This window comes from Salvia splendens, chromosome 11 (assembly GCF_004379255.2).
Source record: "Salvia splendens isolate huo1 chromosome 11, SspV2, whole genome shotgun sequence".
Taxonomy (NCBI): Eukaryota; Viridiplantae; Streptophyta; class Magnoliopsida; order Lamiales; family Lamiaceae; genus Salvia; species Salvia splendens.
The window spans coordinates 21,074,373-21,097,674 of record NC_056042.1 but is presented as its reverse complement, the minus strand read 5'-3'; the positions used below and the strand labels follow the sequence as shown (position 1 = coordinate 21,097,674).

The following is a 23,302-nucleotide window of genomic DNA, read 5'->3' as shown; positions in this document are numbered from 1 at the left end:
GAAATTTTGTTTTCGCTTCTGACACTGTGTATTTACAGCTTAGCGAAAAAATTTCATCGTACTTGTCCTCGGTCTTATGAAGTAAACTTCTTTGACCGGACTTGTCTTTGGTCTGATGAAATAAACATCTTTGACCGGACTCGTCTTTGGTCTGATGAAATAAACATCTTTGACCGGACTCGTCTTTGGTCTGATGAAATAAACATCTTTGACCGGACTCGTCTTTGGTCTGATGAAATAAACATCTTTGACCGGACTCGTCTTTGGTCTGATGAAATAAACATCTTTGACCGGACTCGTCTTTGGTCTGATGAAATAAACATCTTTGACCGGACTCGTCTTTGGTCTGATGAAATAAACATCTTTGACCGGACTCGTCTTTGGTCTGATGAAATAAACATCTTTGACCGGACTCGTCTTTGGTCTGATGAAATAAACATCTTTGACCGGACTCGTCTTTGGTCTGATGAAATAAACATCTTTGACCGGACTCGTCTTTGGTCTGATGAAATAAACATCTTTGACCGGACTCGTCTTTGGTCTGATGAAATAAACATCTTTGACCGGACTCGTCTTTGGTCTGATGAAATAAACATCTTTGACCGGACTCGTCTTTGGTCTGATGAAATAAACATCTTTGACCGGACTCGTCTTTGTGTTCTAATTTGGCGATTTTTGTCGCCGGGATCGAACTTTCCCTTGTCCTAATTCGGCGAGTTTTATCGCGTGGATCGGACTTTCCCAGTTAACCGAAGTGGTCTTATGCAGTAAACCTCTTTGACTGGACATGGTCGTCCTCGGTCTTATGAGGTAAACTTCTTTGACCGAACTTGGTCGTCCTAATTCGGCGAGGTTTATCGCGTGGATCGGACTTTCCCTTATTGCAGTTCGTTTCAGACGAAGTGCTTATTAAGCTGAATTGTGGTCTTGTATCCTCCTTGGAAGCTTGGACTCACAGTCGTTGGCTTGTTGCAGTCCGTTTCAGACGGACTGCTTGTTAAGCTGAATTGTGGTCTTGTATCCTCCTTGGAAGCTTTGACTCACAATCGTTGGCTTGTTGCAGTTCGTTTCAGACGGACTGCTTGTTTAAGCTGAATTGTGGTCTTGTATCCTCTTTAGAAGCTTTGACTCACAATCGTGGGCTTATATATGTTCTAAGAAGGGGATCAGCCTTCGAAGAACAAGATACCTCAGTAACATTTGTAAGAGACGACACGCACAGAGACAGACAAAACACACAGACAAAACGCACAGAGACAAACAAAGACCAAGCAAACCAAAGAAAGCACATTGACCGAACAGGACTCAAGACTGACTGACCGGACTGTCTCTTACAAATGGAACTTTTTGAGGTTGGAAACGTACCATGTTCGGGGTACTTGTGCTCTTGACACGTGAGTCAATTTGTAAGACCCTTTGCCGAGGACTTCTGACACCCGATATGGACCTTCCCATGTGGGTTCGAGTTTGCCCAGCTTTTCTGCTCGGCTTACTTCGTTGTTTCTCAAGACGAGATCTCCCACTTGGAAATGCAGCTTTTTCACCCTTTGGTTATAATACCGGGCTACTTGCTCCTTGTACTTGGCTGCTTTTATGCAGGCCAATTCTCTTCTTTCTTCGGCAAGATCTAGTTCGGCTCTCAGTCCGTCACCATTCATTTCTGAGGAGAAATTGAGTTCGGGGACTGGGTATGCCGATCTAAACCGGAATCACGGCTTCAGTGCCGTACACCATTGAGTTCGGCTCCGGTGTGACTTCGGTCATTTCGCCTGCCTCTGACTCCGGCTGCTGTGATTGCTATGCTTGATGGTGCCGAACTGATTGCTCGGCACTTTTAAGCGCAATCTGCGAACACACTTGCTCTTTTTCGATCACCTCGGATGACCGCTATCCCTCCTTTGGTGGGGAAGGTGTTCGGCGAGGAAGCCTCTGATCGCTATGATCGGGCTTCTTTTCGTCTCCTCTAGATGAGCTGTCTAAAGACCGTTTTCGACGGTCTGCCTCATCGGCTCGGGAGAACTGGTCCGCAATGTCCCACATCTCTTGAGCTGTTTGCGGACTGCATTCCACGAGCTTTCTGTAGAGAGCTCCGGGCAGGATTCCATTTTGGAATGCCGAAATGACAAGTAGATCATTGAGATTATCTACTTGTAGGCATTCCTTATGGAATCTCGTCAGGAAGTCGCTGATCTTTTCGTCGCGACCTTGACGTATAGAAAGCAGCTGAGCCGAAGTATTCCGGGCTTCCGCTTTCTGAAAGAACCTCCTGTGGAAAGCATCCATCAGATCTCGGTAGGATCTAATGCTGCCTTGAGGAAGGCTGTCGAACCACCTTCTGGCGTTCCCGATGAGCAGCTCGGGGAACAGCTTGCACATATGGACCTCATTGAGACCCTGGTTCGCCATATTATACTGATAGCGTCCCAGGAAGTCATGAGGATCCACCAACCCGTCATAAGTCATCGACGGAGTTCGGTAGTTCTGTGGAAGGGGAGTTCGGGTGATATCGTCCGAGAACGGAGTCTTCAATGCTCCGTACATGGCGAACCCGACATCTCTTCGGTATGGAGGAGATCGAGGTCTCCTGTGATTCCGGTACCGAGGAGGAACAGGAACATGTCGTGGGTGAGGATTCTTCTTCCTAGAAGACACGGTACTACTGCGGTAGTGACTTTCATGTCTGGACGAGGAAGGAGAATCTACCGTTTTCGTCTTCGGCTGTTGGCTCTTTTGCAGGAAGGCTAAGAACTCATCCTGCTTCTCAGCCAAGAACAGCTTGACAGCCTCATTCAAATCAGGCTGCTGGGAAGACTCGGTGTGTGGACCTTTTGAGCGGCTTGTTCCTTCATCGTGAAAACTGGAAGTAGCTGTATCCCGAGGCTGTTTTCCGGACCTGCGGGCTGGACTAGCTTCCTCATGGTTTTCACGAACGGTATTACGGGTAGTGTGTGATCTGGTATGCATTTTTTTTTTTTTTTTTTTTTTTTTGGGGTGGAAAAAGGGTCAAAAATTCGCTTTATCACAAATTTGGTTCTCTGTTTCCCACAGACGGCGCCAGTGATGAATCCGCGAATTTCTGATGTTAGTGAATGCAGGAAAATACAGATCACGACACAAAGAATTTACGTGGTTCGATTTACTGAAGTAAATCTACGTCCACGGGAAGAAAAGAGGGCAGAGTTGTATTGCTTGATCTGTTTTCTACAGCTTACAAATACAAACTTGCTATATGGTGTTTTATCTCTAGAGAGCTTAACCTTTTTCTACCAGATCTAAGTTCTATTTATATAAAGGACCAAGATCGTGGCATGCAGCACCATTTATTAGGTAGTGGATGTCGTGGAGATCGTGGCCTAAGATCGTGGATGTAGCGTAGGTGACGGCCTACGATCGTGGCCTGAGTTGACACCACGTGGTAGTGGGTGTGTTGGAAGTTGTGGAAATCCTGCATGGGTCCACTAACTCCTTGTTCGGTCGAATACTAAGACCGAACTGCTTTGGTTGCCGATCTGAGAGTAGAGCTTGATGCCGACCTGAGAGCAGAGCTTGATTGGTTGGCTTTTGCCGAGCTGTAGGCTGAGGCCGAACTCTTACTGAGACCGAACTGCTTTGGTTGCCGATCTGGGAGCTTGATGCCGACTTGAGAGCAGAGCTTGATTGGTTGGCTTTTACCGAGCTGTAGGCTGAGGCCGAACTCTTTGGTAATGCCGAACTCATACTCTTCCTTGGGCTTTGGGCTGATGGGCCGTTGGTGCTGTTGGGCTTGTTTAGTCCGTACCCCATCATATAAGATCCATGACATGTTTAGAATTTTTAATCAACGATTATTCAAGAAATCAAAGGTAGCGATGAGGAGCAAAGAAATATGAGGAGTATATAATCATATATCAAGTTAATATTAGGGCTGAGGAAAAATATCGAAATGACGAAATACCAGCCTTATCATACCAAAAAAATACCGAAAATACCGAATTTTCGGTATACCGTGATTTTCGGTACGGTATGATACCTTATTAAAATATTTCGATAAGGTAAATGTATGAATTTTTATATACCGCGGCATACCGAAATTCGCTATATACCGTAAAATATGAATATGATAATATATAAAGTATTTTATATATTTTAAAATTATAAAATTTATTGTGAAATATAATATAATATGAATAAAATATACTAATATTTAATACCCCGTATACTATAAAATATAAATAGTATTCTAAAAACTCAAATATTCAATTTTCATTGATATTGAAAGTAATGTATACAGTAAAAGTATGGTATACCGAACTTTGGTACGGCATACTGAAAATAAGGTACGATATCGGTATGAAAATTCTCCATACTGAAAATAAGGTATATCGAAAATTTTGGTAAGATAAAGGTATGATTTTTTCGCAAACCGAATTTAACGTAAGATATACGGTATGGTGGTTTCGGAAAGGTATACCGTACGTACCCACCCCTAGTTAATATTCAATGCCGTGTTAATCTTGAGTTTATTTCATCGCATATTTGGTCAGAAAGGTATTGGATGAAATAATAGCAAAAACTAGTGGGAACTTCGTATAATTCTTTAGCTTATTCTATGTTTTATTTTGGGCAAATTGCCTCTAAAGCCATGAACATTTAACATAGTTTGTTTTTTTCCCGTTAACTTTAAATGTTGCATGAAAAGTCACGAACTTTACCAAACTGTGTAAATTTCCCATCCGACCCGACCAGATAGATTTCCGACACAATTACTTATCCTACGTGGCGCGCCAAAGGCGTGCCTTGACAAAACTCCAATAATTCTTATTATTTTTCTTCTATCTTTGCAATCTCTAACCTTGGACGATCACAATCATACAAGCAGAACAAATGAAAACATACAAATCGAATTCAACATACAAATCGACATAAACATACAAATCGAATTCCACAAATCGAATTCAACATAAAAGAAGCATTAATTCCACAATTTAAATTGAACCCTAAATTTGTCATTTGCCAAGTCACGCTTCCGGCGCGCCATGTAGGATAAGAGACAAGTTTGTGTTGGGAATCTATCGGGCATGGACGGAGCCAGAAATTCTATATAGGTGGGGAAAATTTCCATACAAAAGACATTTTAAGGATTTTAGAAGGGGCATTTATAAAAGTATTTCAAAAAAAATTTAAAAATAATAATCAAAATAGCACAAATGAAATTTTTTGAGGTGGAGCATTTGCCCCTTGTAGGATGCAAGTACATCCGTCCCTGCTATCGGGTCGGGTCAGATGGAAAATTTACACAGTATGGTAAAGTTCATGACTTTTCATGCAACATTTAAAGTTCACGGGAAAAACCAAACTACGTTGAATGTTCATGACTTTATATGAAATTTGCCCTTTTATTATTGAGTTATTGTAATTTAATTTACTTTCCGTAGTCCGTAGTGGGTGTGATTTGATTTACTTTATATTAGAATGTTAAGTTTGGTTATCTGCTTCGATATTGAAATTTACCTCAAATGTATCTTATCATGGAATAGAAGAACAAAATATATATCTTCTGTTTTGTTTACTCCAAATTTGTAAAATAAAATCATTATCCAATTTTTTTGTAAAATAAAATCAATATCCAAATTTTTTGAATGTTCTATGGCTAACCTGTTGAAGGGGTATGTAATTCGTGTTAGACATTGTGGACGAAAGAGCATTGCTCCCTCATTGTGTACCGAGTTCATGCATCTTCATTGCTTAAAATATAAAAATAAGAATAAACTATTTGAAAAGGAGAGATAAAGAAACTAGATAGAAGCTGTCGCTTTGTTCCTACACTTGTGCGTCTTAAGAGCATCTCCAATAGCGGCGAGCGCACCGACTAGCCGATTCTTGGCGCTCGCCGGTCCGCTTGCCGAACCATTGCAGTCGGCGAAACAAACGGCGAGCGCACGCCGATTCCCGATCGCTCGGCGATGCGCTCACCGATCTCCTGGCCGCCATTGCAAGCTCCAGATCGGCGAGCGGGATTTTTTTATTTAATTTTCAAAACACTATATATACGCGATTTGGACGTCATTTTCATTTGCACCACTTATTTTAACGAGTACTCTCTCTGTCTTAATTTCTGTACAAGAGCAACAACGCGAAATGGAGCACAACAACGAGACTACTCCAGGGACGAGCGGGTCTCAAACTCCGACGGTACCCGTGGGAGGTGGATGGGGTCCGATGCCCGGGTACTGCTACTCTTGGCAGCAGATGATGCCCGGGGTGGCATCCGGGGGTGGTATGCCAGGATAGCAGGGGATGCCGGGGGGTCCGGCGATGCAGGACGGGCGGGCGGTTCCGGGCGGGCAGGGGGGACCGGGGATGCAACCCCCTATGCCGATGATGCCGGGGTGGACACCCGGGATGCAGATGACGCCAGGGTACCCGGGGATGCAGGGGACGCAGGGGGGAGGGGGGACAACGTCTATCGCCCCAGTCTTGATTTTGCTACTGCTGCTTAGCACACATCGACCCCAGCGGAGACACAGTTCACTGGGTTTGAGACCTTCTCCTTAGAGGAGTTGGGACTAAATCTCGGGGATGCGGACACTCCCGTTCAAACGGGGGGAGTAGGGCGGGGTCGGGGCGCGCCCAAGAAGAAGAAGGGGAAGAGGGTGGTCGGCGAGTCGTCGCAGCCAGCTGGTGACGACAGCTCGGCATGGAGGAAGTGAACGTCGCGCAGTCCAAGGCGTGGGTGAGTGTTTGTGATGATCCCCTCGCCTCGAACAATCAGAGGATCGTCAACTTGTGGGCTAAGATAGCAGCAACCTACAAGGCATTTTGCCAGGAGAGGAGGCCACGAAGCGGGGAGGAGTGCCGGAAGGGGTGGGATCGAATCCGGCAAGGGGTCTCCCAATTTTCGGGCTTGTACACCAACGCCCTCCGAATGCAGTCCAATGGCCAAACTGACGAGGACTGCAGAAGGATGGCGGAGAAAGAGTCCCCCTGCCCGGGCTTTACAAGGAGTTCACCTACTGGAACTGCTACTTGGTACTAATGGACTCTGAGAAGTTTCGGGCAGGAGTCGATGCTGGCCGGCCGAAGAAGCAACGCCTGAACTATACCGTTGATTATGCCGGCGGCAGCAGCAGCGGTTCCCACGACCTCCCGAAGATGCTCAGGAGACCCCGTCCCCTCCCGCGTTTACTCACCGCACTCGCCCGGTTGGTCAAAGGCGGGCGCAACGGGTTGGCCAGAGGTCCGAGGAGGTCCAGTCGCCATCCCCCACTATTGGCAGCCCAACAGCCGACCTCGTCTTCTTGGCGCATCAACAAACGCGGGCTCAGATGTACAAGGTCATATCTGACTGGAAGAATGCCACTGACCCCGAGGAGAAGAATTTTTTTCACGCACTGCTCGTGAGTATGCGAGCCGATTTGACTGCCGCCGCGGCACAGGTGGGGGGGTCAGACGCGGGCTCAGATGCCGCAGATTTGGGGGTCCCGGATAACGGCTACAACGGCGACGATGGCGACGACGACGGCGAGGCGTGAGGCGGAGGCGGCGGGGCTCGTGCGTGGAGTAGGAGTTTTTTTTTAAAATTAATGTATTTTTTTTTGTTAATGTACTTTTTTTTAATTAATGTACTTTTTAAAATTTTAATATTATTATTGAATTTTCCCGTATATGTGTCGTAAATTTAATTCCGTATTTTGTGTGATTGTTAATTATTTGTTTTTATTAATTTTGTTTATTGTGGCTCGGCTATTGCTTGTCCAGTTGCTTGTCCTGATGATATGACAGGAGGAGTTTTAATGCTGATGATGTGGCAGGAGGAATTTGTAGCTGGGCTATGACTGTGCTATGACTAGGCTATTCTTATTAGAGATGCGTTTAGAGCACAACATTTGGCACCAACTAAAAACATGATTTGACACTCCCTCTTTCCCTTGCTAAATGATTCACTTCCTTCTTATGATTCACTTCTTCTTGGAATATCTCAAGATAAGCTACTTATTTTTTTTGTCATTCTCTCTCTTACTTTTTCCTCCCTATTTTATTCCCCTCTTATTTTATTCACTCTCCATTTTACTAACAATACTGCATTTTCGTAAATCACGTGCCGAAAAGAAATGCTTCTCTCAACAAGGGACATTGGGAGTACCACTTTGCTGACGGTATTAGGACTAATTTTGGTTAATTTAGCCATCCTATTAATTTTTAAGCTTATTTAATTTATTGAATATGCTCAAAAATTAGAAATTTATATAAACAGTTTCTAAATATATGTTCATTTTCCTTTTGTGTATAAATAAGATAATTAAGAAAAAATCGAAACTTAATAATCTAAGATTCCAATTTCAAATTTTCATGGGACTAATTAGAATTTTACCAAACTTCACCATTTAAATGATTATTAACTATGTATAAAGATATATTTACAATAATAAAGAACAAAATATAGTTATTAACTTCACGATTTAAATGACTATAATATATTTATTCTCTTTACTTTTTTCCCTCTATTACTTTATTATCTATTTATTTAACACACTCAACATATCTTTCTTAAAGATTTCGCGTCAAATATGAGAGAACGGAGGGAGTATGCCCAGAAAGAAAAATGGTTCATTTATAGTTGGACAGAGGGAGTAGTACCAACTTCCCAACTACATAACCACTCCTAACCTGTTATGAAAGTATGCAAAAGATCGATGATGACAACCATGCGAAAAAAAAGAACACTAGAGTTTTACGTGGTTCGATCGTAAGATCTACGTCCACGGCCAAAGGCAATATGATTCAGTATATTGAGAAATATGCAGAGATTTACAATCACTCAAGAACTCTCTCCAAGAACTCAACACCTCTAATCTAATTCTAAACCAAGAACTAATCAAGTGATAGTTTGGAGACTCTTTTCTTGAATATCGAAGTAGCTGATTAACTATTTCAGATGCAGCCTTCGTCTGCTTTATATCAGTCCCTTCATCCTCCAACGGCTCTCTTGAGATGTTAGTTATCAAATCAGTTATAACTGTTCCAACGGCTACTTCCCGTTTCTTGGTTTGCATCAACATGCCGAAGTGCTGCATGATGCCGAAGTGCTGCATGATGCCGAGCTCAGTAAAATGCCGAGCTCAATGAAATGCCGAGCTCAATAAAACGCCGAGCTCAATAAAACGCCGAGCTCAATAATATGCCGAGCTCAATAATATGCCGAGCTCAATAATATCTTGAACGAGCTCAACCTCTAACAAATCTGCAGCTGTTGAGAATGACATTGATTTTAGCTTGCTGCATCCATCGGTGATTGTGAGATTATACTCCAACAAACTCCACCTTAATCTCAGAATCAACAATGAATCATAATCCTCTGACAAAACCTCAAACTCATCACTCCACAAGTCCCACCAGCCCCAAGCAGTATTTAAACTTCATGGCTGGCAACGGCTTTGTCAACATATCAGCCGCATTATGCTCAGTAGATATTTTCACCATCTTGACTTCACCTCTCTGTATTTCATCCCTTATGAAGTGCATCCGCACATCTATGTGCTTACTTCTTTCGTGAAACACTTGGTGTTTGGCAAGGCATAAGGCGCTGCTGCTGTCACAGTTTATCTCCACTGTATCTTGCTTCTCCCCAAAATCTTCTAGGATTCCCTTCAGCCATATTGCTTCTTTCACAGCCTCTGTCATTGCCATGTACTCAGCTTCCGTAGTAGATAAAGCAACCACATGTTGTAATCCAGATTTCCAGCTTATAGCAGTGCCATTTAGGGTGAACACATATCCAGTTTGAGATCTCCTATTATCTCTATTTGATGCATAATCAGAATCGCAAAACCCCACCAGTGCTCCACCTTGATCCTTACAATCTGCTTTGTACAACAGACCATAATCTGAAGCACCCTTCAAGTATCTGAGCAACCACTTCAATGCTATCCAATGCTCTCTCCCATGGTCTGACATAAATCGGCTAGTAACACTTATAGCCTGAGCCAAATCTGGCCTTGTGCATAGCATTGCGTACATTATGCTTCCTATGATGTTTGCATAAGGTATCTTGCTCAGCTCTCTCCTCTCTGAGTCATTCTTTGGTTTCTGATCCATGCTCAACTTAAAGTGAGCAGCCAATGGTGTAGAGACAGGTTTGAAGTCATCAGCCTGAAATTTCTTCAAAACTCTCTGGATGTAATTCCTCTGCAACAACCTGAGCTCTCTCTTTGGCCTATCCCTCAGTATATCCATGCCAAGGATTCTCCTTGCATTTCCAAGATCCTTCATTTCAAACTTGGATTCCAGTTCAGCCTTGATTCTCTCAATCACTCCCAGATCTGCTCCTGCCACAAGCATATCATCAACATACAAAAGTAGAAAAGCAATTGGTACACCATTCCTTTCTCTGATGTAAACACAGCTATCATACTGCGATTTTCTGAAACCAATACTCATCATATGCTCATCAAACTTGAGATACCACTGCCTACTACTTTGCTTCAATCCATACAAACTTCTCTTGAGCAAACACACTTTGTCTTCATTCCCAGCCTCCATGAACCCCTCGGGTTGATGCATATATATTGTTTCTTCAAGTTCACCATGCAAGAAGGCTGTCTTGACATCGAGTTGGTGTAACTCCCAATCATACTTTGCAACAAGAGCAAGCAATATCCTGATGGAACTGTGTTTTACAACCGGAGAGAACACATCATTATAATCAATCCCCTCTTCTTGAGTGAATCCTCTAGCAACAAGCCGTGCCTTAAACCTGACACTTTCAACTTCACCAACTTCAATCTTCATCTTGAAGATCCATTTGCAGCTAATAAGCTTTTGGGTCCCTGGATTCTTCACCAAAATCCAAGTATGGTTTTTGAGTAGTGACTGGATCTCTTCTCTCATAGCTGCAAGCCATTTCTCCTTTTCCTTACTCGACATAGCTTCAGCATAGGTGGATGGCTCTAAGCACTCCAATACCTCAGCAACACAGAGAGCAAAAAAACTCATCTCATAATCACTGAACCTGGCTGGCTTTCTGATCTCTCTTCTGTTTCTGTCCCTGGCTATAATATGTGATCTCTGATCATCATCAATCTGATCTTGTTGCTGGGGTTGCTGTGGACTTGAAGCTTTATGGGAGCTTGAAGCTCCACCTCCATTCTGATCATCTGGATCACTAGGTGGTGGCTGGCCATGCTGAACTTCTTGATCAATAGATATTCTTTCACCCATCTGATCCTCAGTCTTCAAGAATGGCATATGATGCTCATGGAAGACCACATCTCGGCTCACAATTATCTTCTTGTTCCCCTCTTCAGTGCACCACAACCTGTACCCTTTTACTCCATGTTGGTAACCAACCATCACACATTTCTGAGCCCTTGCATCAAGCTTTCCCTGCTTGCAGTGGGCATATGCTCTACAACCGAACACCTTGAACTGATTGTACTCTCTATCTCCACCATACCATCTGACATCTGGGATTTCATTTCCTATAGCTGATGATGGAGAACTGTTAATTAGCACTGCAGCAGTACACACTGCCTCCCCCCAGAACATCTTTGGCAAGCCTGATGACAAAAGCATGCATCTGACTCTATCGAGGAGTGTTCGGTTCATTCTTTCAGCAACTCCGTTTTGTTGCGGATTGGCCGGGACTATCCTATGCCTTTGTATCCCATTTGATTTGCAGAAAGACTCAAAATCTTCAGATAAGAACTCCAGCCCGTTATCAGTCCTCAAGCACTTGAGAGTGGTGGATTTCTTCAGCTTCATCTCTGTGCACCATTCTCTGAATTTTTCAAATGCTTGTGACTTCTGCTTTAGGATGTATATCCAGACTTTTCTGCTATAATCATCTATTATTGACATGAAATACCTGCCTCCTCCCATAGAAGCAGGCTGAGCTGGACCCCATAAATCACAATGCGCATAGTCAAGAGGTAATTTGGAGGTGTGTTTACCAGCCTTGTATGGTAGCTTCTTGCTCTTTCCCAGAGCACAGTGTTCACATTCCTTGAACCTCTGATCACTTCCAGCCGGAATGACCCCTTTCTTGATCAGTTCTCTCATCCCACTTTCTCCAAGATGGCCGAGCCTCTTGTGCCACAGACTCATATCAGAGTCCTCTGCAAGATTCACTGAAGCAACAACAGTTTCTGCTACTAGATAGTATAAACTGTTTCTTCTCTCAGCAATCAGCAAGATTTTTCCATTAAGTGAGACATTCATATAGCCTTTCTCAGAAGAAAACCTGAAACCTCTAGATTCAAGCATGCCAAGTGAAATCAAATTCCTCTTAATCTCAGGAATGTACCTGACTTGAGTAAGCAGTTTTGTTGATCCATCATGAGCTCTCAATCTGATATCTCCAATGCCTTTGATGTAGCACATCTGATCATTTCCCAACATTACTGACCCGGTTGCCTCAGAAAGGTTTTCAAACCAAGCTTTGTTGGAACAAATATGAAAGCTGCACCCGGAGTCCATTATCCAAGAACTCTCTATCCCACCACTCATCACATTCATGATCTGGGGTGGATCTGTGTCTTCTGCAAGATCAACCTGATTTTGGGTAGCCTTCTCTTCGTTTTGCTTCCTTTTCCACGAGTAGCAATCCCTTTTGAGATGCCCAGGTTTCTTGCAGTAATGACAGCTTCGCTTCTCCTCATTTTGCTTCTGATACTTAGGCTTTTGATTCTGATTGAATTTCTTTTTCTTGCCTTTGAAAACCTTTACATTCAAGGCTTGACTGCCACTTCCTTCATTTGTCGTCGAAGAGTTCTTTTCCAGCTCCTTTGATCGAAGAGCACACTGAACTTCTTCATATGTGATGCCAGATTCTGCATTCCGGCCAAACAGCATTGCATCTTTAAGATGCTGGAATGTTTTGGGAAGAGCGTTCAAGAGCAAGATGGCCTTGTCTTCATTCTTCATGGGGCCATCTACATTCTCCAAATCATCCAGATTCTTGCTGAAATCATCAATCTGCTCTGCGAAGGGTCGGTCTTCAAGAATCTTGTATGAAAAGAGGCGCTGCTTCATGTATAGGCGATTAGCAAGCGACTTGGTCATGTACAGCGCTTCGAGCTTCGTCCATACCCCATGCGCTGTGGTTTCCTTCGCAACCTCGCGCAACACCTTGTCCGTGAGATTGAGAATAATGGCGCTATGGGCTTTCTTGGCAATCTCAGCCTTCTTCCTCACGCTCTTCTCATCGAGATCTTCTTTTTCTTTCCCCTTCGGATCAATTGGCTCGATTGCTTCATCGAGCCCTTGCTGGATCAACAGAGCCTTCATCTTGATCTGCCACAGACCAAAGTCATTCTTCCCCGAGAATTTCTCCGCTTCGAACCTCGTCGTCGCCATCGATATCAACTCCGATTGCGTTTCCCACAGACGGCGCCACTTGTTATGAAAGTATGCAAAAGATCGATGATGACAACCATGCGAAAAAAAAGAACACTAGAGTTTTACGTGGTTCGATCGTAAGATCTACGTCCACGGCCAAAGGCAATATGATTCAGTATATTGAGAAATATGCAGAGATTTACAATCACTCAAGAACTCTCTCCAAGAACTCAACACCTCTAATCTAATTCTAAACCAAGAACTAATCAAGTGATAGTTTGGAGACTCTTTTCTTGAATATCGAAGTAGCAGATTAACTATTTCAGATGCAGCCTTCGTCTGCTTTATATCAGTCCCTTCATCCTCCAACGGCTCTCTTGAGATGTTAGTTATCAAATCAGTTATAACTGTTCCAACGGCTACTTCCCGTTTCTTGGTTTGCATCAACATGCCGAAGTGCTGCATGATGCCAAAGTGCTGCATGATGCCGAAGTGCTGCATGATGCCGAGGTGCTGCATGATGCCGAACTCAGTAAAATGCCGAGCTCAATGAAATGCCGAGCTCAATAAAACGCCGAGCTCAATAAAACGCCGAGCTCAATAAAACGCCGAGCTCAATAATATGCCGAGCTCAATAATATGCCGAGCTCAATAATATCTTGAACGAGCTCAACCTCTAACAAATCTGCAGCTGTTGAGAATGACATTGATTTTAGCTTGCTGCATCCATCGGTGATTGTGAGATTATACTCCAACATAACCAATTACCCCAACGGTCATCCGAGCTTCCAACGGCTAGTTGAGACTCTTGCTGCTACGGTTATTTCCTTATCTTCCCTCTTTATTCTTCTTCTTCTTCCTACTCTTTGGCACCTACATTCTTCGATTCCTCGAGCTTCCAACGGGGTTTCGATTTAGAAAATCAGGCACGATCTGCAGGGTTCGTTGGCACCTACATCCTCGATTCCTTAAATCTTCTTTCCTTAAGGCCTGATCACCCCTTGGAACATCAAAACGGCACCTCTTCGTCAAAATATATCCATTTAAAACTGAAATCTAGAGCAAAATAAACCAAAGAATGAACCAATAAAATCGGTTTATCAATGTCAAAGGACATAGTATCAGTTGTTGCACTGTAAAAAATCCACTGTTATTTTCCTTTATTTTTGGCTCGGAAGTTGCACAAGCACTACTAGAAAAATGGCATCTTACTACATTCAGTTTTTGACACTTTTGTAAAGATGTCAGCTAAATTCTTTCTGTACACTAATATGTTGTGGCACTCATTAACTCATATCAAATTCTAATGCAACATAGTAAGTAAAATGGCACAATAATGCTTGTTTACTTACACTTTTAATACGTCACGTTGATGCTATTATTTTCATAAATGCATAAACACTAATTTTATGGCCAAAATTATATGAATAAATGTATGATTTATTTAATATTTTAATATACTAGCTCTGTCTGCCATTAAGAGCTCAGTTGATTTTTCTCATTATAAAAATATTTAAATAGTTAAATGGAGAAATGATAAATAAGAGAGAGAATAATGTAGAGAACATTATTCTCTATATTATTCTCTCTCTTACTTTACCATTTCCCCGCTTTAACTATTTATTATTATTTTTATAAAACGAGAGCAGAAAAGTCAACAAGACGCCTAATTGCGGACAGATGGAGTAATACTAATATTATTATTTTAAATATACAATAGTACTACTACCTACGTCCCATAGAAATAATCCATTTGGAATTGACACGAGTTTTAATGTGTAATTAATAAAACAATAGAGAAAGAGAAAAAATAGTTGAAATTGTGTAGTGGATGGTGAGACTTATAAATGATAAAGTAAAAAAAAAGGGAAAAAGGTTGCCATAAATGGATATATACTATTTCTATAGAATGGAAAAAAGGATATATGACATATTTCTATGTGATAACGGGATTATATGTTTTGCAAATATCTGGAAAATAAAAGGGTTTTGATCTATGAAAAACCAGATTTAAATACAGAAACGCATAACAATAGCATGCGTAGCACATTTTTAGGTCGTTGTTAGTTTATTTTTATGTTATGAGTTAAAATGATCTTAGCATCACATTAAACCCAAATCTTATAATATGACCTAAAACTTAATTATGACCTTCCGTGTTTTTGATTAATTATTGACCATTAGATCATCTAATACTAGGGCCAAGATTTGGGCTGCATTTCTGGATTTAAATGCATTTTTATTTTGATCATCTCTAACCCACATATCTTTATACATATTTTAGGAGTTTGTATAATATTAGATGAATATGTATGTACACGACGAAACATGTTTATCCCCAAAACTTAATTAGTTTTTATATTAAAATAGATATAACATATTTAAATCGTCAACTCTACGAGTTATGCTAATCTCTCTAACAAACTAATAAATAAAACAACTAAATTCCCTAATATTTCGAGCTCCAAGATTCATAGAGGCGCATCCTTCAATTGAATCAAATTATTTGAAGGTAGATTACATTCTTCCTTCCCCTATTATTTTTTTAGAGGTAACATCTTTTTTAGTACATCAACTATCCTAAATGAGTAAATTTGGTCCGTAACATTTCATAATATCTTTTGAGGTCCATTAACTATAAGTTAATATCAATTCAACTACTTTTTAACTATTTCCAATATTTTCATGACTAAAGTACCTTTAAGGCCATGAAGGGCAATTCAATCTATTTATTCATACACTTTTTTCTTTCTTTTAATTTATTTGGGATTAAGTTTAATAGATCTTATACTATTATTACTAATATATACCATACATTAATTGAATATTATGATATTACTTTCTAGTGCTAGTTAATACTTTTATATGGTTACATTCTCAATTATTTAGATAACACTAAGATACATATTTTATTTTAATGAATCTCGTAATTTTATTAAACTGAAAATTTAAGTTAATCATAATATATAATATATACTATATTGAAATAAAAATTTAATAAATTAGAAAAAATATGATTCACGAATAGTCAAGAGAATAGATATGAGAATTATGAACAGTTTCATAATGTTGTAAATGATCTAATGATAATATTAAACTAAGAATGTCATTGTCTTTTTTATTAAATTGATTATTAATAATTTCAACTATTTTTTTAGACTACAATTACTACCATAAGAGTAGATAAAATAAAACTTAGCTCTTTGAATTGTTTAAGATTCTATGTTAATAAATTTTATTTTATGTTTAATCATCAATTTTGTATTGTACTTAAAAATAACATATTTTATGTATAGCTTTAAGATTGAAAAATTAATATTTCCATGTAATAAATTGAATTACTTTTATATACAAATATTGTTTAAGTATAATGTTTACATATATTTATATCTAAGTTATTTCACTATTAATATTAAATATAGTACATTGATTTAAAATATTACAAATAGGTAAAACTAAACGCAAATAATTAATAGTAATAGAATATTAATATCATTAAGATATTTTTATATTGAAATTAAAATTAGAGGAAACATCTTTTTTAGTACATCAACTATCCCAAATTACATACTACTTTAATGAAAAATGAGAGGATAAATAGATTGAATTGCTCTCATTGCCTTTAAGGGTACTTTGGTCATGAAAATATTGGAAATAACCAAAAAATAGTTGAATTGACATTAACTTATAGTTGATGGACCATAAAAGATATTATGATATGTTACTGATCAAATTTGCTCGTTTAGGATAGTTGGTGTAATAAAAAAGATGTTCCCTCTATTTATTAATTGCCGATGATTTGCACCATGATATGAACAATAAGATTGAACAACCTTTATGGTTTTGCTTGCTCAATAGTACCATGGGATTATTGAGTACTATGTTTGTGATCACCTTGTCGTTACCAGTTTGTAATATCTAAGTTTCATTATTGGAGTATTAAAAAATGCTCTTTTAGACTATCTAGACTTGTGGTTGTTCTTGGGATAAGAGAATTTATTTATTAAATAAAACATTTGAGAATACACTTATATGATAAGAAAATTTCTTTTTAAAATTGAACATCTGGGAATACATCTCTCTCTTCATATGTGCTCTATCTTTGATCTTTGTTATAGGGTTGTCGTGCTACCACGACACTATTGTGCTTTGTCTCCTCTCTCTAAAACACATCTTCTAATTAATTTTTGTTTCTGTACCTTTTCTATTGTATACAAATTTCTGTTATAATTAATTTTTGTTTCGAACAACTTTTTATTGCATAATAGTTTCTCAAATCACAATCACCTGATTACCTTATAATCAAATAGTGATAATGTGTCGAATGGTTGATCTAGGTACAATAAAGCTTGATTTTTATTACAACAGTTTTGATTAGTTCTTTTACATATACGGATTCCCATCTACTTCACTAATCAAATAGTGATAATGTGTCGAATGGTTGATATAGGTACAATAAAGCTTGATTTTTATTACAACAGTTTTGATTAGTTCTCTTTACATGTACGGATTCCCATCTACTTCACTAATGAATACGCTAAATGCTTGTAGGATGGTTGTGATAATAATAGTCGAGTTACATTATTAACGAGCTACATTATTAGATTGGAAATCTCCATTATTAGACTAAAAATCTATATTATTAGATAATTATTAGATGACATGTAATATTAATCTACCCGTCAGAACATAAGATCCAATGGACTGACAAGTGTTTTGTGTTTTGAATATATTTAGAGTCACGATATGAACACATCCCTATAGAGGTGTGATCCGTTGCTAACTTTCGTAGGTCGCTAACTTTGTTAACTCATCAATATAGTGTGTTAAAAATGTCAACACGATGACATTGAGATATCAACATAAACTTAGTTGATATTTTAATACACTGTGTTGACATTTATAATTAAAATGTCAACACGAATTTGTGTAGACATTTTAATGTGATTGTGTTGTCATTTTTATACATTGCGTTGATGGCAAGTTAGCAATTTAAGAAAAGTTAGCATTATAACACCCTCTCCTCCCTATACATATAGTATTTTATCTTATTGTTCATTGTCTAATTTGCTCAGTTGTCTATATTAAATTTATTATTAATATAGAAGTTAAGCTTCGTGCGAGTCCACAACGTTTATAAAAAGCACCAAAATTTGTATCACTCTTAGTTTAATCTTAGGTGTTTTACCATTAATTAAATCTCTCTCTGCAGATGCTGCTATCCTTCACAGCGTTCCATTTGAGTTCAAAAGATATCCAATTTCTCTACGTGTGCACGCTCTCTCGACTTTGTGCAGCCATTGCAGTTCTTTGTCTCATCTTTCTAAGGTCAATATCTCATCTGTATTTCTCTTGTAACTTCTTTGTTAATGTATTCCTTAAGTGCTTGTTGATTTGAGCATTACTAATCTTAGAAAATAAAAAGGTTCACATATTTTTGTTTGATATTTTTATTTAAAATACATTTTCTAATTTACTAAGTTGTCTATATTAAATTTATTATCTATATAGATTTGATAGAATGTTATGCTTCATGCGTGTCCACAACCTTAATAAAAAGTATCAAAATTTGTATCTCTCTTAGTTTAACCTTAGGTAGTGTAATAGTAATTGAATCTCTCTCGGTAACTGCTGCTATCCTTCCCACCTCTCCATTTGAGTTCAAAAGATATCCAATTTCTCTTTGTGTGCACACTCTCTCGACTGAAGGATTGTGTAGCCATTGTTGTTCTGTCTCATCTTTCTCAGATCAGTATCTCATCCATATTTCTCTTGCAACTACTGACATACTTGGATTTTACATGATTTTAGAGGGTGGTTTTGTATGAATTTTATCATATATCGTCTATTATTAGGCGTGTTTATATCTACTTCTCTATTATGTTGGTATGTTGACCATTTTGTTAAGAATGTGTAGAACAATGTGCAAAATAGGTGGATGTGCAGCAACCTTAGTTTGAGACAATTTTACTCGAGATTTTGAATTCCAATCAACCCCCAATGCATATCATTATCTTCTTCTTCGAAAGAGCTTCACGTGGGTATCTTAAACACCTCAATCGGAGCTCTGTAGAAGACGTTATGGCCGTTTTACAAGCACTGCGCTGTCCAGAAAATATCACGCGGCCGAGTGAATTGCACCCTATAATTCCACCCGGCCGGGTGTCGCAAATTGAGCGCTGGAAGGTCAGAAGCTGGTCGAAAATCATCACCCGACCGGGTGATTTTTACCCTTTATAATTCCACCCGGCCGGGTACGTTGTTTTGGCATATTTTTATGCCAAAAACGCGATTTATGATGGGGATTAAAAGGAGAAAAATCCTAGGGTTCAATCTATTCTACACTTACCGCCAAACACACATTCTCTCTCTCTCCGAAGAACTCTTGGAAGAAGATTGAAGATTCAATCTTCAATTCCTCCTCCAATTGTAATTCGTATCATGAATTCCATTGTTTTTCTTAGTTTTGGATTGTTTTCTACCATGAACATGAGTAGCTAAGCACCTTTCATGTAGAATTCTTGGTGAAGATGCATGGATTCATAGTTTTAATTCAATTGACTTCGGTTTATCTTGCTCTTGTAATTGTTTGAAGTATTCTTGTGTTTTTCCTATCATTTGCTTGATCATCAATTGTGAGTGTTAGGGTTTCTTAGAGTAATCGAGAGATGAACTATTTAATCTTGAAAGGGGAATAATTCACACCTTAATTCAATAGAACTCGGGAGAGTTGAGATTTTGAGTGAAATCATTAATCTAATCAAACTGTTAGGAGTTAGGTCTAAGAATTAGAAGGGGACTTCAATTATTACACCTAATCTACGGATTTCTCACCTCGGGAGGGGGTTTAATCTACAATCGTGATTGATTCAACAATTCTGGAGACTTTAAATGGTAAATCTATTTCAATTGGGTTAGACTATGAGTTGTGCATCGGATCCTTAAATTCTGCATATTTCTCCATCATCTTATACAAGTTGCTTAATTGCTTTCTTGTTTAAGAGTTTTAATTTAATCTCTGAATTTATATGCTTTTAGTAGTTGTTAGTTTCAAAACCCAAAATTTCCTGATTGTCTGGATAGTAGTTGAAATTTGTTCGTGGTACTTAGGTTTACACTTAATTGTCTCTGTGGGATACAATATACTCTTGCTTGCTAAATGCTACAATAACCCCGTACACTTGCGGGTATTAATTGGGTAAAATAAAGTTGAGTCAAGTTTTTGGCGCCGTTGCCGGGGACAATTTTTGTGTTATATAGCTTAATATCGTGATAATAATCAAGATTACCACTTTAGATTTTACTTCTATATTTTCTTTTAATTTTTCGAGTTTCACATTTGTGTTTCGTGTTCAGGTGTATGCATACACGTTCTAAAGGCTTGCCTCTAGAACCTTTCAACTCTGAGATTGAAGCATCGAACCGGAAGAGGAACGCATATAGGAGGCTCACGCAGAAAATTCACACTTTTTCGCCCACCCGCGCAGGAGCATCTTTTGATCAGAGCGATCTTTCACCCATCCGATCACCAGTTCAGGATCATATTGTGTTTGATCCTGTTTCTCCTAGTTTGATGGAGAACGAAGAGGGTAACAACGACCCACCACCCCCTCCTCCCACTAATGCTGAGCTTCTACGACAGCTGGAGGAGTTGCGCCAACAGGTCAATCGTGGACCACCTGTGCCTGTGCAAAATCAGTATGTATACCAAGGAGTGGCAAACCCAACTGTCCATAACAACATCGCAGCCAACACTTTTGAGATGAAAAGAGGACTGATCCAGATGGCGGAGAACATTGCTTTTAGGGGCAAATCCACAGATGACCCTAACAAGCATATCACCAAGTTCATTCAGATCTGCAACACAACGAAGTTGAATGGAGTGACAGATGAACAGATTCGACTGAGGCTGTTTCCCTTCTCCCTGCAGGATTCAGCAAAGGACTGGTTGGAGAGTTTGGAGCCGGGTTCTATTAGAACATGGGATGCTATGGTGGAAAAGTTTTTGGAAAAGTTCTATCCCCCGAGTGAGGCTATTAAGAGGCAACATGAGATCATTGCCTTTCAAATGAACCCTGCAGAGAATATTAGAGAAGCATGGGGGAAGTGCATAGGGTGGCTTCCACTACAAATCATGATCCAATAAGTACCTTATCCGACAAGTTGGATGCTCTTACAATGAAATTTGACTGCATGGCGATGGGGCAGCCCTCTCAAGGACCCCAAAGAGGTGTAGAAGATGTGAACAACGTGCAACAAGGGGACAACAACAGGTACTATAATAACCCTCGCCCCAACTATCAGGGTGGAGGTTATAATCAGTACGGGAACATGGGGCATCCCAACCTCTCTTATGGGAACCCCAATAATGCTCTGCAAACAATGGTTAATGATCAAAAGGAGATGACCATAGAGGACATACTCAAGTCCTTCATGATTCAGACTAACAAGGTCATGGAACAAAACAACCAAAGGATGGAGAAAGTTGGATCAGACGTGTAAGGAATGGCCACTCATCTGAAGAATGTTGACATACAGATCAGCCAGATTTCCCGAACTGTGAGTGCTAATACTCAACCGGGAAAGTTTCCATCAAATACTATCATCAATCCCAATGACTGCAAAGCTATACATCTGAGGAGTGGAACAAGCTATGAGGGACCTCCAATGCCATCCGAAAATGAGGATAGAGTAGCAGAAAAGAGAGCTGAAGAGAAGGAATTGGTCGAAGAAAATGAGACTGTGCAGATTTCTACTCCACGTACACGGCTACACATTCACCTACACCACCTACAGCTCATACTCCAGCTGAAGTGAGGATCCCTTATCCTCAACGTGTTCAGAAGAAGAAGACAGATGCTTAGTTTTCAAGGTTCTTAGACATCTTTAGGAAGGTTAACTTGAATATCCCATTGGTGGAGGCACTTCAAGAAATGCCTACATATGCAAAGTTCCTAAAAGATGTGCTCTCCAAGAAGAAGAGGTGGACTGACTATGAGACGGTGAACATATATGAAAACTGTAGTGCCATAATTCAGAAAAAGCTACCGACCAAGCTTAAAGATCCTGACAGTTTCAACATCTCATGCGTCATTGGAAATGACAAACAGACAAAGGCACTTTGTGATCTGGGGGCGAGCATAAATTTGATGCCATTATCGTTTTTCCGAAAGATGAAGATCGGCACTCTCTAGCCTACAACAATCACACTGCAGATGGCAGATAGAACCGTCACCTATCCTAAAGGAATTGTTGAGGACGTTATTGTGATGGTACACGACTTCATATTTCCCGTCGATTTTGTAGTATTGGATATGGAAGAAGACGTGAATGTTCCGCTTATCCTGGAGCGTCCATTCCTTGCAACGGGAAAAACATTGATAGATATAGCAAAGGGAGAGCTTACTCTTCATATGGGCAACAAACGCCACATCTTATCTATCTACAATGTTATGAAGAGTCGTGAGGAAGAGGAAGTTGTTATGAAGAAGGAGTGCAAAGTTGTGCATGTTGTAGAGGTCCAAAAGGCACAAGAAATTGAGTCCACAATTGGGGATTTTTCTTTGCCGCAGTGGATGTTAGGTTCATGTGATGGATCAAGTTCTAAAGAAGAGACTGCATTAAATCCTAAAGTGAAGGAGAAGAAAACAAAAGCTGAAAATTCACTCAAAGTGGAAACCAAAATTTCTGATGGAGCTCTGAAAAATACTTGGTGGAAGAAGAGATTGGCTAGATCATATGCTTCCTAGTTGACAGAAAGTCTACCACCACCAGTTATGGCGTGACATGATGCAACTCATGGAGGACGTCGAGCCTACGACGATAACCAAAGGCACTGTGGGTGAGGTAACCCTTAGTAGGTAACTTTTATTTTTATCATTTCAGTTTGTTTTTGGTGTGTTTTGTGTTGCTTGCATACCATGTAAGTCTCCATTCTCCACCAACTTTTCAAACTTATTCTTTGCATATCTTTAAATAAGTTTGGGGG

The 23,302-nt window shown here is 39.8% G+C and overlaps 1 protein-coding gene across 1 annotated transcript; it reads left to right on the top strand.

Annotated features, from left to right (window-relative positions):
- Nucleotides 1-21,819: 21,819 nt before the first annotated feature.
- On the top strand, nt 21,820-22,508 carry LOC121754577. The gene is made up of 2 exons (XM_042149914.1): nt 21,820-22,127; nt 22,205-22,508. The coding sequence occupies exons 1-2, from the start codon at nt 21,820-21,822 to the stop codon at nt 22,506-22,508; spliced, it is 612 nt and encodes a 203-aa protein (XP_042005848.1).
- The last annotated feature ends 794 nt before the right edge of the window (nt 22,509-23,302 follow it).

Coding starts and splice junctions, on each gene's coding strand:
- LOC121754577 (XM_042149914.1), top strand. CDS start 21,820: ATGGCCACTCATCTGAAGAATGTTGACATACAGATCAGCCAGATTTCC. Junction 22,128..22,204: donor CAGCTCATACTCCAGCTGAA/GTGAGGATCCCT, acceptor AGACATCTTTAG/GAAGGTTAACTTGAATATCC.